Consider the following 16917-nt stretch of genomic DNA (forward strand, 5'->3'; position numbering starts at 1 on the left):
CATAAAACAAAGCAACCAAACTAAATCACTAAAATGATTTAAATACGGTGATTCTTACCAACAACGTGTTGAAGATGGGATGCATTTTCTGAGGCAAGATGGTTATGTGTCCAATTTTTAGATGAGTGATGATGCTGGAATTATGTTTTAGAAGTTCTTCAAGAGGAATGTGGTTCTTGTCCAAAACCTGCAGAGGAAAAAAAAATAAGAAATAAAATAAAAAGAAAATATTAATCTGATTTCTTATTATGTCAAAAGTTTTTACCAATTTAAAAAATTTCATTTTTAAAATGAACAACTGCGTTTTTGAATAACCTTTTCTCTCTATAACTTGATCCCATCTATCAACAAACTTATAAAAGCCTTGATTGTAAAATTTTTTTTGGTTTTGATATGCAATATGAATCTTACACTTGCTCAATCTCCTAATCCTCAAAATAAGTGATAATATGGAGAAGATAGATCAGGAGAATATGCAGGATGGTGGGCAAGATTTCCCAAACAAATTTTCCTGAGGGATTTTTGGTTAGTAGTGCTGTATGAGGGTGGAGCATTATTATGATGTAAAACGACTCCCTTTCTGTTGATCAAAGAAAGTCATTTTTGAGGTCAACATGGGTGAGAATATCGCAGAAAAATATAAATTACGCTTTAATAATGTGAAATAAAAAAAATTCTAAATTAATCAAGGTGTTATGTTCTTCAGCACATCCCGGTACACTTTGGTGTTGACTTTCAAGCTGACTTTGAAGATGTGAGGTGGCATGGTGTGGCTCTCACTTGAAACCACACAAAAACAATAACCGTAGCCGGAAACTGTGTTTTCATCACCCTGGGCACATCCTTGTTATTCGTGGCAGTCCAGCGATGCCTTTTGAGGCTGCTGGCAATGGTCCTGGTGTCATAACTTGGATCGGTAGAGAGCACGAATTGTACAGCGGTGCATCTCTGATCTCGTGTGTTGAATATTGTGTCACTTTCAGACGTAATAGAATGCTTCTATCGCTCTTGGGTTTGTACACAACTGGCCAACTAGTAGATGGTCTGCAACAAAAAGGAAAAAAAGAAAACTGATTTTGGAAATGGAATGATGTTTTTTCCAGGATGACAATTTTATTGTTCCAACCTGTATATCTATAAAAGTGAGAATGTGTATGTGTGTGAGGATATATATATATATATATATATATAGTAATTTATAAAATATATATGTGATTAAGCTACACTGAATATTCTGCATTTCATCCACTCTAAGACTCTTCAGGCTTATAAGTGGATGAAATGCCGAATATTCAGTGTAGTTTAATCGCCATATATATTTTATAAATTACTAACTAGCTCTACCTACGCATTGAGCACCTTTGAAGTAAATACTTAAAGTTTACGCATAAATCTATACTTTCGTATATTAATTTTATGTGAGTAAGTAGTTTACACTCAATGAATTTTTGATCTACAAACTTGAAATTTGATATATAGGGTATTCAGACATGTGGAAAACGTTTTAATCAGTTTTCATCCTTAAAGGAAGGAATGCTAAGGGGTCAAAATTGGTGTGTGGGCGTTGCCGGATTTTTATCCGTTTGTCAACTGTTTCACAAATGCACATTCGGGAGTTGTTCAGATGACGGATTCTTTATAAAAGAAAAAAAACACAATACTCGCACGCACATATTTCAGTTTCTGTATTAATTCAAATATAATATTGATGCACATTTTATGACCGAGCAATACCAGGTGGCTTGCTAGTTATTCATATATCTGGAGAATGAAATGATATACTCACAAGTGAAAAAAAAAATAATAAAACACGATTATATACACGTCTAAAAGTGAATAAACTATGAAAAGGAAGGCCCTGAAACGGCCCGTTTTCTCTCCTGATAACCGACATTAACTGGAAGCCAAAGTAGAATACTTCACAAGTGAAAACAGCTGAAAAACATGATTATATACAAGCCTACAAGGTAAGTTGTTGATTTCACAAACATAATATCTTCTGTCGTCCACTTGCGAGTTTCAGCTAGTTTTTGTAGTAATTTTATTTTGTAGAATGGAAAATGACACAAATGTATGAGAGGAAAAAAATATGGATTTATCAATAAAATAAAATTTCATAACTTCTATTTTATTTAAACTTCCATTTTTCTTTAGTTGTTTTACTTTTTCTGTTCACTATGCCGTTAAAAAAAAAATAAATAAATAAAAATCAGTGCTTATTTACATTGGTGATGTTTTAAATAAACGCATTTCAGGAGAAAACATTATTATGTACATATGTATCATATCAAAATTAGTACAAATTCCAAAAAGTAAAAATAGGATTTAGCGAATTATCAAATTTTTTTCATATGTTTTAATGTAGAAGAGTTGTGCAAGCAATTCAGTATGACAAATAAGGGAGATAACTCTTAAATTAAATTACGGATCCACTATCTTTAAACACAATCTCTGGGAACTGATTTTTTATTTAAAACTAGCAGCTGCCCCACGTCGGCACACACAATACCGAGTCAAACACAAAATGGAGTACACTCAACATCAAGTATGCTCAACATCGTCTTACTATCAACGCTTACCCTGTGAACTCGAAGTATGGGAAATTTCCATATGCACAAAAAAAAATCACTGTAAAAACAAAAATATCCTAACTAAGGGTAAGGATAATGAGTAAACGTTGGATAAAATGATGGTTAAAATTATTACGAACTTCCCAGGATTCGAACCTTGAATCATCTGATCTGTAGTTAGATGCGTTATTCATTGCGCTACAAGAAAGATGTTACCGCGACTGTATACAGACCGTGCTAAATTCCGTTGACATGGGCAGGTAACTTTTTCAATAATTGCATTAAATGGCACAAAAACCCTTTTTTCGGGCTTTTTGTGTGACTTGGCATTGTTCATTACAAACGTTCAATTTCTTGTTTTCTCTCAGTGGAGGAGAAATCCTTCACGACTGAGACAATTTTTATTTTTGTTCCTTTTCTCCAAGTTAAAAACCGATCCTGGTGTCTAACTCTGTCCGGTGGGGAGGCATTGCAAATAGAAACCATATATAGATAAGGACAATCTAGGGACTGACGCCTTTTTTTTTTTTTTTTTACACAGTGGTAATAATCAAGGCCCGGAAGCCACTAAGGGATAAGGGTTATTGCAAGTACAGTACGTTAGTGTGGAGATTTAATGAAGTGTTTAATTAAGGGGGCGGTACATTAGAAATTTAGTTAAGTTGGACTTGAAGACATCCAGGTTGTAGTCAGGTGGGAAGCAGGCAGACGGAACAGAGTTCCACAGGCGTGCAGTTCTAAGAAAGAAGCTTTGTTCATGGAATCTACGTTTTGATTTAGGCACAGATAAAGAGTGGGGAAAATTTTTGACAGTGGATTCAGCTAGACGGGTGTTTTTCGTGAAAGATTGGCGAGGGGGGGCAGAGATTGGAGTTCAGAAGAGCACCTGCCATGGAAATAACGATAAAACAAAGATAGGCTCGCAACGTCTCTTCTGTGGGAGAGAGGTTGCAGGGAAGAGAAAAGGGCATCCCCCACTAAACCACGAAGTCTATTTTGTACTCTGTCAAGGCAGGATAGGCTGTTTTTAGCAGCTCCTGCCCAGATATGGCAGCAGTACTCCATCCTTGGACGTACTTGGCTTTTATATAGATAGAGAATTGCATCAGTAGTGAGATATCTTCTGGAGCAGTAGAAGGATCCCACCATCTTTCCAGCGACCTTGGCAACAGATGATGTACGTGTTCCATTTCAGATCAGGAGTAAAGGACAAACCCAGAAGCTTGTCAAAACATGGGGCTTCTCCTAGACAAGAGCCATCCATTTCAATTGATGCCAGATGGGGATCAGAGTGTTGATTATGTAAAGATAGGAGTTTGGTTTTAGATGCATTTTTCAATTCGGTGAATCCGTTCAAAAGTTTTATTGGTATATATATACACACACACACACACACACACACACACACACACACATAAATAAATAAACATTTAGAATTTTATTAAGAGTATAGATAATTGTAGCACATCATCTACTGGATCATTTTTTGCAGTTTTTGGAATTTATACTAATTTCGACATGACACATAAGTACGTAATAATGTTTTCACCTGAAATGTGTTGGTTTAAAAGATCAATGTAAACAAGCACCAAAATTTTATCAAATTATTTTTTTGGGTACAAAATAGTTAACAAAGTTGACCCCTCCTCATATTAAGAATGGGTTTCTAAATAATGTAATTATGAGAAACAGGGAAAGGGAATTTTGTGACATATAGGCGATTTGTAGAATTATGCAAGTGTAAAAAAGTGTAGAAACGTTGATGTTGCCATTTTGTCAAGGTTTTCAATACATGCAACAGCTATTACATTGAAAAAGTCCCTTCTTACTTACCAAGCTCTTTGAGAAATTAATATTTTTTAGCTTTGGACAATTTTTTACTAAAGTAAGAAATCCTTCTGACACTTTCTTGGATGTGTTCGAAATATCAAGGGCTTCGAGTTGAGGGCAGTTCATAGCTATGGCCTACGAAGAAAGAATGAAAAATAAAGTAAGATTTATAAAGAAAACAAAAATGATAAAAACAATGGAATGAAAAGAAAAGAAAATTAAAAATAAACAATAATTGAGAAAAATAAAATTGAAAATTACAAACACAATAAAAAATAATCTATAAATATAAAAGTGAAAATGTATGTATGTATGTGTGTTCGCTTTTTCTGTATGTCTACAAAAGGTTTTTTCAGAGAAGCGGTCGGTCGCTTCACAACTTTTTATATCACATATAAATCGTAATATCTCAGTTAACAACGAAGCTCGCCTGTCTATTTAATTTGCTCGATTTCGGGAAGATAAATATTCAACATTTGTCGCTCGCTGCATGTGGGTTAGTCTTTTTCCTATAACATCTTGGGAAAATAAAAATAAAAAAAAGCGTTCCGCAGTAAATGAATACTATCCCGCAGTCAAAACTCGACCTCATTAACTCATTAAAACGGGCACCTGCCAAATCCAAGTAATTAAATAAATTCAAACGTGTTTCCATTAGCATATCGCGGTGGGGCAATGGTTAACGTCGCATGTTTTTTTTTTTTCACACTTTAATTCACAACTTGCCTTCGTTGTTCGGGTTCGATACTCATACTTACTTTTTTTTTTAACCCCCCCACCCCCGGAGTTTCCACACACACCTCCAAACACCTGGGCAACACCGGGTACCCCTCGCTAGTCTATATATATAAAAGGCAAAAGTGGCTCACATATTTTTCTATGTCCAAGAAAGTCTTTTTTCGAGGGGGAGGGTTACTATTTTTTTTAGAACTTTTTATATACTCCCTAGATTATAATATCTACGATTTGTGAACGGATGCGTCTCTACATTTATTTTGATCGACTTTTATAAAATTTCCTCTCTTCCGTCCTTTTGTGGGTTTGTTTGTCTTTTTCGTATAAATAAAGCGAAACTCATCGAAGCAAAGCCGTCAGCGGCCTTTCATGCCGGGACGTCTTGAAAGCAATTAGCTTTGATCGATGTGGGGAAAACCCTTCATATCAAACAAATGCTATTCATTTGAGAGTACCCCTTTTTCGAAGGAGCTTGGTTTCCCCAACATGGGGGAACGAATAAATGAAACAGCGGAAAGCTGAAATGGCCTGCCTACTAACACTTATTTTTTTTTTCTTTTACTCCTCTAAATACTCGGGCAACGCCGGGCACCCCCTGCTAGTCTATTATATAAATCTCCCCTGTCTGTTTAAATGTATGTATGTCTGCTTAAAACTTTCGACAGAGGTGACGGATTTTCACGAGATTGGTATCATTTTGAAGCTCGACCCTTCGGACGACAAATATCGGAAAATTGGCCCAAAATATTAATTCCTTCACCCTCCACTGGGCACTTTTTTTACAAGGAAGGGTTGTTTTTTTCACCGATATTTTTGAGAGTCATCCCCTCTTTTTGGTTGACTAGCCTTAATTTAAACCATCATCACTTCTGGTTTGGCAATGGACGCAACAGCAAAGACGTCACTTTTTTTTTCACATTCTTTTCCTCGTTCACGGGACAGGTTCGAGCCTGCCTTCCTACTACCACTTTTTTTTTGCTCAACATACACCTCCAAACACTTGGGTAATGCCAGGCACCCAGGCTAGTCTAATATATAAAAGCCAAAATGTCTGTTAGTGTGTGTGTGTGTGTGTTTGTATGTCTCCTAAAACTTTTCGACAGATGCATTGGACCATGACAAAATTGGTATGATTAGAAAAATCGATCTCTCAGACAACATATCAAAAAATTGGCTAAAAAGATTAATTCTTTGATCGTCAACTAGTTTTTTTGATCGTTGATATTTTTTGCATTGACATTTTTGCAAAAATCATTCATGCCTTGTGATCTCAACATACGTTTAAAACATGTTATTTTGAAGGCCCGTGACGTCACAAGTGCACTATAGCCAAGTCGATTAACACGTTTGCTTTTTTTCATCTCCTTTTCCTCTTTTGTGTTACAGGTTCGAGCCTAGCTACTGTGGCTAATTTGTTTTTTTTTTGCGCTCACATGAACACTCGCTATTATTTTAGTTGTTTTTTAGGGCTAAGGGATGGTTGTTCAATAGCCTTACTATACCACCTCTCCACACCCGAGCTGCACTGGGTACTCATACTAGTCTATTATATAAAGGTCAAATGTTTGTTTATATGTCCAGTTTAAACTATGCAACAACACCCACAATGTTTTTTTTTTTTTTTTTTTTTAGTTAGCATAACCTCAAATGTATGATATCTAAAATAAAAAAAAACAATTTGTTATTTGAGGCTCAAATAAATGTCATTTATATCATGTAATGTTGTCGAGAGGTACACACATCTTTTAATGTTATCATGTAGCTTGTTTTCCAGGAACTTACTAAAGGGAAGTAACTATGATTTTTTTTTCACAGAGTTATTTCCCTTCTACTGACTTGGATTGTGTGTGTAAGCATGTCAAAAGAGTATAGGTTGGTTGAAAAAAATATGTGTAGAATTATATGTTACACCTTTGCCCTATTAGTTAAAAAATAAAATTGAATGAAAAGAAAACATTGAAAGAAAGAAATTAAAACTATTATCTTATCTTAGCGATTTTGTCTGTCTGTCTATCATATCAGGCACAAATTTTATTTTTTAACAAACCCTTTATATACGGTATACAAACTGTGGTGAGTATCCAGATGGTGCCCTCTGGTATTTGATCCAGATTTATTAGAGCTGATGTGTGGCGGAATTAGTTACCACTTATAGGGATCAGCAGTTACCGAGTTTTAGGCTGTGTGTTCCATTACTTCAATGTCGAAGGTTGTCGTTTGTGGTTCATGACAGCATAACAAACAATCAGATCTTTTCGTTTCGCCATGTTTCAATACTGATTGTAAAACAACATTTCTAAATATATATATCTATATAATTATAAAACTCAAATGACCTTGTAACGGGTGTTGTAAATCATCATCTGGTTTACGACTTCCGATTGCGCATGCGTACATAAACATAAACCCATAAACAGCGTAAACAAATGAACACAAATTGCTGGGCCGGTTTCGTTCAGACAAACGGGCGTCATTAGAAAGCGAATATCTTAAATTTATTCAATAAAACACTTCAAGATATGGGAAACAAACACAAAACGTGATTACAAATAGTACATATAATCATCGACCTCTTTCATATATACAATATATATTATACTAAATAATCAACGCGACAATAAAACATATTGTTTTACTGTGTAAGTTTTCAGCGTCTCAATGTTTTTTTTCGTGTTCAAATTATCCAAATAAACAATTGCTAATACGTTCTGCTTTTTTTTTTATACATCGTTCATTTCCGTATTATGTTTAATTTCTTTTAACGCAATTTTCTTACAAATAAATCCTCTTCAACCCGTTGACATCCATAAGAGCATTTTACAACAGCGATTTACTCACTGCCTTCATTTTTTTTAATTTATTCTCCATTTTTTAATACACCTTTCTTAAAAAACATTCATACATTTTCTTCTACACTACCAACATAAATAAATAAGCCTGAAAATATGTTTTTTTAAATTTGTGTTACAAATAAATAATCAACACGACAATAAAACGTATTGTTTTAATATGTACGTTTTCAGCGTCCCGATTGTTTTTTTTTTGCGTTTAAATTAAAAAATATATCAAAACTTGAATTTAACTTTAAGTATTATGGTATGTGTTTAGTGCACATTTACCTATAAGTATGGCAAACCACTTATAATTCAATGGCTGTAAGTTTTTTTTCAAAAATAAACAATTATAAACAGAACGACTCATAAAATCTATCTATATTCATTTTTCATTTTGATATACTTTCATAGAAATGTTTCTGTTATGTCATAAAAAACTATTTTCTTTATGTCACAAGTGTCACGCTCATACATTAATTCCATAGCTAATATAACATACTGACCCAACGGGTCATAGGTAGTCTAGTATATATATATATAAAGTTGTCTGAGATTGAGGTAAATGAGCATTACATCAAGTACTACAAATATAAATGATACTAAATTACTAATATTATTAAAGCCACTTGGCGTTTTAATTGTTACATTTGTGGTGGATTGGTTACTGGTTATAGACTGCGTGTTCTATTACTTGAAGCTCAAAGGTCGTCGTTTGTAGTTGTACCAGCGCAACAAACAATCAATAATGTTTTATGAGTACATTTAAGAAGAAGATGATTTAGAATAAAACATGTTGAAACAGAGTTACTTATTTACATATATACAGGAGATATTTATTTATACAGAAGTATTGAAGAATACAAGATGCGTTGGTGTACGTGCGTGTAGGTATATTTCATGCATCAAGTTAATTGTCCGTTATACATAGGAGTTCACAGTATGTACGTGTGTATGAAGTAGAATGTTTGTTTCGTGTACATACGTGTATCTGGATTCGTCGAATATTCATCATGTATGCATATGTGAGTATATACGAGAGTTCGTCCTTTCCTTGAAAGGATTACACGGCTGTCGAGATGTGTTAAAAATGTGTCCCTCACATGAACAGTTTGATGAGAAAAGAACGCTGACGATTCGAATGAAAAGAGGAAGATCATAGGAGATAATGAAACAGGAAGTAGTACAAAACGCCACCTGTCGGCTGAAATGGAAATCACGACAAGGGCAGGCAACCGGTGTGTATTTGAAAGTGTGCACGTGTACGCTCTGAGTAATACATATTGGGTAAAGGCATGTGGCCATAGATGTCATGCTCTCTGGATAGTTTTTTTTTTTTTTTATTATAAAGGAGTCACCACTTATCAAGGCCTAGAGGCCACTCAAGGATAAGGATTAATGAGTGTACAGTGCTTAAGGGGAACATGTAGACATATTTAATTGTGGAAATTTAGTAAATTGGATTATTTAAGTGGATGGCTCATCAAGAATTTGTTCACGTTGGACTTGAAGACAACCATATTGTAGTCAGCTGGAAAGCAGGAAAACAGAACAGAGTTCCACAGGCATGCAGTTCTAAGAAAGAAGCTTTGTTCATGGAATCTATGTTTGGGCTTAGGCACAGATAAAGTGGGGGAAATTATTGATAGTGGTTTCAGCAGGACGAGTGTTTTTCATGAAAGTCAGGACAGGGGGAACCATGGATTGGAACTCAGATGAGCACTTGCCATGAAAATAATGATAAAGCAGAGACAGGCTCGCAACGTCTGAAAGGTTTCTCTTAAACTGGACATCTTCTCTTTATACGTATTACTGTTGCTACATAATATTTTTGCTTGGTATTGTAGGCAATGGACGATTTCTTTTCTTTACGTTATACGGATGGTGAGAGATGAAGTTTAGATATTGTCCAGTGTTGGCTTTCAATATACAAATGACCTAAACTCCTAATCAGTTCGAGTTATCAGCACATCTAGGAATGATAATCTGTTATTATGTTCCTTTTCTATCGTGAACTGTATAGATGGATTCGGTGTGTCAGAAATTTCGTGAAAAATATTGAATAATTCCACCCGTCTTTCCAAGCTTATAACTCCTCGAAAAATGTAATTCAAGCCCTAATTTTTTTTTTTTCAATTAAAGGAGCAAGGACCAAGGTTTCATTAAAAAAAAAAACAATAAAAAAAACGTGTTTTTTTTTTAAAAGGTTTTAAACTTCGGACTTTACAGGTAAGTTTCTAAAAAACACTACTTTTCTTTTTTAAATTTGAAAATATTATTTATTGACCTTTTCTCTTCAATTTGTGATATATAAAACTTTGGTGAGTAAATTAATTATTTACTTTTCAATAGACACTTGAAAATGGGAGGGGGGCGTGAATTAAAAAAAAAACGTTTGTCGAAAATATTATATTCAGTTTATTGAAAAGAGCATAAAATTTCATATTGACCCTGAAAATATCGTAAAAATAGAACCGATAGAAAAATTTTGATAGATTTTTAAAGTTTAAAAATTGAAAAATATTGAGTTCGTAAAATTCATTACTGTTTTTAAGAAATAAAAAAAATATTTCTATTACTTTTAAAACAACTTTAATAGTTTATTTTGGAAGTATAATCCATAAAGAAAATAAACAACCCACTTTTAAAAGAGAAATTACGAGTTTTTTATATTTTATTCACAGTTTCGTGTTAGGGGTGTCAAAAATTCCTACAAAAATTCTGATACACCTATAGATGGCTGCATAGAGTTCACATGATTCAATGTTTGAACATAGATTCATCTGAAGAAGGTTTGAGGTTACATCTTATATTTTCCTACCAACTAAATTCTGTAACTAGAATTATCTCATTTATCTCCCTTGGACTGATATGCGAGTTATCTCCCTTACATATGTTCTGCCTTGTTTAGAAGAAAGCTCGTTCTATACATGTGCGGAAGCTATAGCAAGATCTTGTTTGTGCCCTTTCTGGCTGACCCTTCAAGTTCATCAAACGTCGTCTGACTGGCTACCACCATTGCATAACCTTGCCACATCTGGTCTGATGCATCAACCACTAGTCTCTTCTTAGGCACGGTTCAAAAATGGATTCTCAATCTAATAGGTCCCGTACCATCAACAAAGCTCCAACTCCTGTCCCATCACCATGATGTTGCATCCCTGTGTCTGTTTTACAAGTACTTTAATGGAATATGTTCTGATGAACAAATTGCACTTGTACCCATTCAATGTACATACTCCCACCCTGACCAACCTGTTTGACAAAAAATCCCACCCTTTCACTGTAGCGGTCCCTAAATGCTGAAAAGCCTTTTACTCTAATAATAGCTTATTTTCTCGGACGGCTAATCTTTGAAATTCCCTCTCTGCTTCCCTGACTTACATGCAGAAGTTTAAATGTAATGCAAACCAACATCTCGCTCATCTTCCTACATAGTTCCCTGTAAACATGATCCCAAATATTTGCCCCTTACGCCCAAGTGGCAATATGCCTTGTTTTGGGTGAACAAGAGTAAAAACAAATATACATATTCTTACACTGCGACTGTAAGACACCTTTTCTGATAGACTAGCGCTGGGTAGCTGGCATTGCCCGGGTGTGGAGAGGTTTTATGGTAAGGGTATTGAGCAATGGAGTCCTAAAAATAAAATAGCAGCAATCGCAAAAAAAAAAAAAAAAATAACCAACCACTTAAAAAAAATAGAAAATAGCAGTTAGTACCTGTATGAGAAAAAAAAAAAAGCCGCAGTAGCCAGGCTCAAACCTATAACGCTAAGAAGAAAAGGAAATGAAAAAAAAGTGAACGGTTTGCCGTCATTCAAAATAAGCTTAGTCATTGCAAGGCGTATGATGACTTTGCAAAAATGTTGATGAAAAAACTGACCCCTTCTCCTTGTAAAAAAAACAACTCAGTTGGTGGTCAAAGAAATGTTTTTGGCCAATTTTGAGATATTTGTCACCCGAGAGGTCGATCTTTCTAATGATATCAATTTTGTCAGTGTTCGTTGCATGTGTCGAAAGTTTTTTGCTAGACATACGTACACACACATTTTTGCCTTTTATATATATAGACTAGCATGGGTGCCCGGCATTGCCCAGGTGTTTGCCGGTGTAAAAGAAAAAAAAAAGTTTTGGTAGGGAGGTAGGCTTGAACCCGAAGCTTTGAGGTAAATAGCCTGATAACTTACCATGACGCTAAGAGGTCAGGGAAGTAATAATGGTTGAAATTAAACGTTTAAAAAAAACAGGTAATTAAACGAACGTCAACGTGTGGTTTTCTCGGTCAAACATCACGCCATAGAGAAATGAAACCTAAGCGCGAATTTTGTAACATAAAAGTCGTTGAAATAAAAGATAAATGCGACCTCGTTTCGTAAATCGGAGATATTATAATCTAGGGGATATATAAAAAGTTGTAAGAATTAGTGACCTCCCACCCCGAGCGTCCATCCCCCAAAAGCCTTTGGCGGACATACAAAAAAAAAAAAATGCACGCACAAACACACACATTTTCACTTTTATATTATAGAAGATAGAAAAAGACAGAGAGAAGATATGAGCTAAATTATTTCAGTTACCTCTCTTGGACTGATATCCGAGTTATCTCCCTTATATTTATTCTACCCAACATTAAAGAATATGTACTCTCCTTTCTGGAAGTAAAAGAAACTCGTCCCATACATGTGCAAAAATTAGAACAAAATATTGTTTGTCTGTCTTTTAGATGAGAACAATAGCCCAAATAATCCAAATTATCAATCCTCATCTAAAAAGAAAAATCTCAGGATCTTTTTTATTTTACTTACCGCCAAGCCTTTTGAAGTCAGATTTTTCCATCCGCTTAAATTAAGTGTCTTGCAATTCTTTAATCGGTTATTAGCCAACCACTCAAGCGTTCCGTCAGTCGACTTTATCCAACCAAAACTCAGGTCAATTCGTTCCCAAAGTGTAATTGTTAATGATGCCTGATACCAAGATCGGCACACGCGTGTCGCTCTGTAAGAAACAAAAAAAAAAAATATATATATAATAATAACATGAATTCTCAGCCCATAAGCCGTGAAACAGTTGCTGTTACAGAATGTGGTTTTGGCATATTTGTAAAAACACGAGTTAATATATTGTGAATACATATATACGGGGGTGGGGGGCATAGCAAAAGTAATACCTCCTTTTTTATATTCCGCCTGAATGGATCAGAGGGGATTGTAAATTGCATTGTTATGACTGGGCTAATGCACTGAGAATGGCGATGCCTATGTAGAAAAATAAATTCTGGAGCACAAAAGGTTGCTCGTTTTAATGGTACTGTTTCCATCTTTGTAACTCTTCAACATTTTGAGTTAAAAAGAAATATTAGTAAGCTTTACTTTTGAAATCATCACTCTTGTATCTATAATTATTTCATGTATGTACATAAAATGTTATAAGGAGATATAATATTTTATGTATCAATTTTCAGTACTTATGTCAATAGTGCTCAATATGTGAGTAGAGCAAGGTGGTGTTTGGTTTAACGAGCTAACCAATCCGATGCATGTAATTTAAGATGTTAACAGAGGAAATTAATTATTGTTTTTATGCTCACTCTCACCAAGTGATTTTTCAATTTATTAATTAAGCACAAAAGGTACTTGTACAGTTTAATCAAGACAAAATGAAAATATCGGAAAAAAGGTCATATTGTATGTATCGTTTTGGACTGAAGATCTCAAAAAAAAAAAAAAAAATCACTTAATTTGATCGAGTAGATTTTTTTTTACAGCGGAAAAACACGTTTTTATAACAGCGCGTTGACGGTAGACATCTTTGAATGTTTGAACATGGCACGGGGAGATAACTCAGTTTAAAGCGCCAACACTCCCTCCTCATCTTTAATACTAGCTTTTCTTCCTAAAAATCGAACCTCTTGCTAGGTATTATAACAAATTGTTTTTCACTGTAAAAAAAAAAAAAAAAAATACTTGATGAAATTAAGTGAAATTATTTTCCAGAGAACTTCATTCCATAATGGATATGTACAATATAACCATTTTTTTTTTTTTTTCGATACTTTCATTTTTTACTGTCTTGATTACACTGTACAAGTACCGCACAAAACAACAACAACAAAAAAACGTTTGAAAAAGTAATTTTTAGCAGGTGGAAGGATATTAATTTATTACTTAAGTCAAATGGTGACCCTACTTGGTTTTTAGATTGGCATATATATTTTTCCCTTTATTAAGACATGATCAAAAAACCATTAGCAATAGACAGAAGCTCCTAAACTAACTAGGGAATGCATAACACTTAGGAATATCATGACAGCCAATACAGAACTCTGAAAATGTGACAATGATATATATTCATTCACATAATTCTGAAGCAGCACATTCAGGACTGCAGAACACAATGTGAAAAGAGATTGCTGGTACATCTCTGAGCAAACACTGGTGTGATTATGCAGAGGGTCTAATGTGAATGGGTATTGTCGCAGGTTTGGTCTGTTAAGCACTGTGGTGAGGCAAGAACCATAAAATAATCTGTAAGCAATGGAAGCAACTGTTACATTCCGATGAATAGACAGCAGATCTAATCCAAGGTTACGGCAGGGAATATGTAGTACATATACCTGCTGGCACGATGTTGTAGACGCTCAAGAGAATCCGAGAACACCTTGCCAACTCTGGTGAACACTAGGGACCCGTATTTCAAGTGAGAACCAATTATTACCTTGTAAAGCCTAGTCAGCAAATACCATTCATGAAGAATTTGGTAGCTCAGGATATACAATATGTAAAGCTCTCTATTGACTTTGTTGGATATATAAGACAAGTGGTTTTTAGATCTGAGACTACTAGATATTATTACTCCCAGATAATTATGACATTTGTTTCAGTGTAAGCAAAACAAAATGAAAAACAATTCAAATCAATAAATTTAGCAAAAAAATAAAACAAGCTTCAGTCGTCATGTGTGGAAAGGGTGTTAGAAAATGTACAGGAGCCAGCACTTGTCCAGTTTGATCTTGAATTTTTTGTTGGTGAATTTATTGCATCATTTGAAAGTCTATTCCAAGTTCCATCAACCTTGGTTGAAGTGTGTCCCTAATGGTGGAGGTTTGAACAGAGCTGAAAAGGATAAACAGACCAAATATCAAGGTCTCATGTATGATATGAAAAAAAAAACTGGAATTCTAGGGAGATATCAATCATACCAGTTATTATAGGTGCTACAGGGTTTATGAAGAAGAACCTCAAGTCTTATTCCTTGTGAACCAAGTGCAAAAGAGATCCAGACAGGATACCAAAAAGAGCCCTCGGCTGGTTCCAATAAAAATCAGGGCAATGTTGGTAGCTGGTTTGGCTGCCCCATACCCAGCATTACAATCTTCAAAGAAAAAAGAAAAGAAAGGTCCATGGATTCTGATTGAGAAAGCGGCCCTCCTTCAGTTTAATCGAAATCAGTCGTGAAATACTTTCTTGTAGTGTTCATGTAGACCACTTTCTGGTGTATGGGGTGAACAATAAGTCTTGAGGTATATCATATTGCCCATTGAAGAGATTGCAGGCCAAAATCAAATCACTGCTTAATCATTGGCACTAAAAGGAGAAAAGGTGATTAGATCCATCAAGAGCGATACAAGTTTTGTCTGTTTTAACAGCAACACCTGCATTGAGCCACATTGAGGATTTTTTTAACAACATCTGACGAAACCTCTTAATTTTAACTCCCTATACAATAGTTTAATTGTGTCATATAGACATTATATCATGACAAATATAAGTGAAAATATATATAATATTAATCATATAAACAAAAGAATTAAATTCCACTTAAAATTTATATTTTTTTTAATTCTAGGTTCACAAACTATTTTTACTTCAATAAGCTGGTTAAAATTTTGTATCTTCTTCCCCCCCCCCCTCCCATTTATGCTGATGAGGAGACCATATTCAGAAATATTTTACTTATTTCTCAATGGTTTTATTTGTAAATATCGAATGAATAAAAGAATATTATTTCCGAAACGATCGTACATATAAATTTGATTTTGTTATGTTTCCTCCTATGAAAACTTGATTGATCATTTCACAATTATTAATCTCTCACCCTCTCTCTCTCTATATATATATATATATATACTAGCAGAAGTACCCGTCATTGACTGGGTTCAAAAACAGCCTACAGAAAATGGACTGTGATTGATGAAAGTATGATAGGTTATGAAAAGGAGGGGGTTGTAAAGAGATAGGTTTTGATACTCCAAAATTTTACCCTAAGCAAAATATGATGAAAGTAAAGATAATTTTTGCGAAAATATATTTTTTTATATCAACTTTATTTCCATTCGTAGCCAATAGTGACCAACAAAATGGTGTTTCCTTACAAAGAGAAAACGTTATATATATATAATAATATAAATATACAAGAAATAAATGCTACCATAGTCAATAAAAGTTACTTTTATGGTAGAAAAGTTCATTGGTTTATATTTTTAAGTAGTTTGTAAAAATTTTTTTTTTTTTAATTCACGAACCGGTTTAAAAAAATAATCAAAATGGCAGCGACTTTGAAATGGAGAGCCCCGTTTTCAATATGAAGGAGGGACACCTGAGCATTCTGTGTTAACAATTTAAGAGAGTTCCGTCAACGTAAGGAATATTTATAAACATTTTAATGTTTTCCGTTATTTTGTGCTAGAGGAATATTTGATTATGGCATGTGTAGTTTCGTTTTAATTTCGGTTCGCTGAAATTATTTCAAGTAAAGAGCATACAAAACTATTTCAAAACAACAAAAAAACATGAACTGAACTTTTATTGACTATGGTAACATTTATTTCTTGTATATTTATTTTTTCGGGTAGTCGTTTGTTGGCTTTTCTGCTAAACACTCTTATTAAATAATATTGACGAAATATCGAAAAACAACGAAACAAAAACAGTTTTGAAAAATAATGGAGC

The 16917-nt window shown here is 34.3% G+C and overlaps 1 protein-coding gene across 1 annotated transcript in view; it reads right to left on the reverse strand.

Moving 5' to 3' along the window:
- Positions 1-16917, reverse strand: part of LOC145247444 (F-box/LRR-repeat protein 6-like) — a 69020-nt gene that overhangs the window by 20717 nt on the left and 31386 nt on the right. Inside the window, exons 4-6 of the mRNA XM_080109215.1 lie at positions 12775-12964; positions 4404-4535; positions 59-187 (exon numbers count right to left, since the gene is read on the reverse strand). Of these exons, the coding sequence (XP_079965341.1) occupies positions 59-187; positions 4404-4535; positions 12775-12964 (451 nt within the window). The remainder of the gene's footprint in view (positions 1-58; positions 188-4403; positions 4536-12774; positions 12965-16917) is intronic.

Source organism: Euprymna scolopes, chromosome 25 (genome assembly GCF_053919585.1).
Source record: "Euprymna scolopes isolate OS-2025 chromosome 25, ASM5391958v1, whole genome shotgun sequence".
NCBI lineage: Eukaryota > Metazoa > Mollusca > Cephalopoda > Sepiida > Sepiolidae > Euprymna > Euprymna scolopes.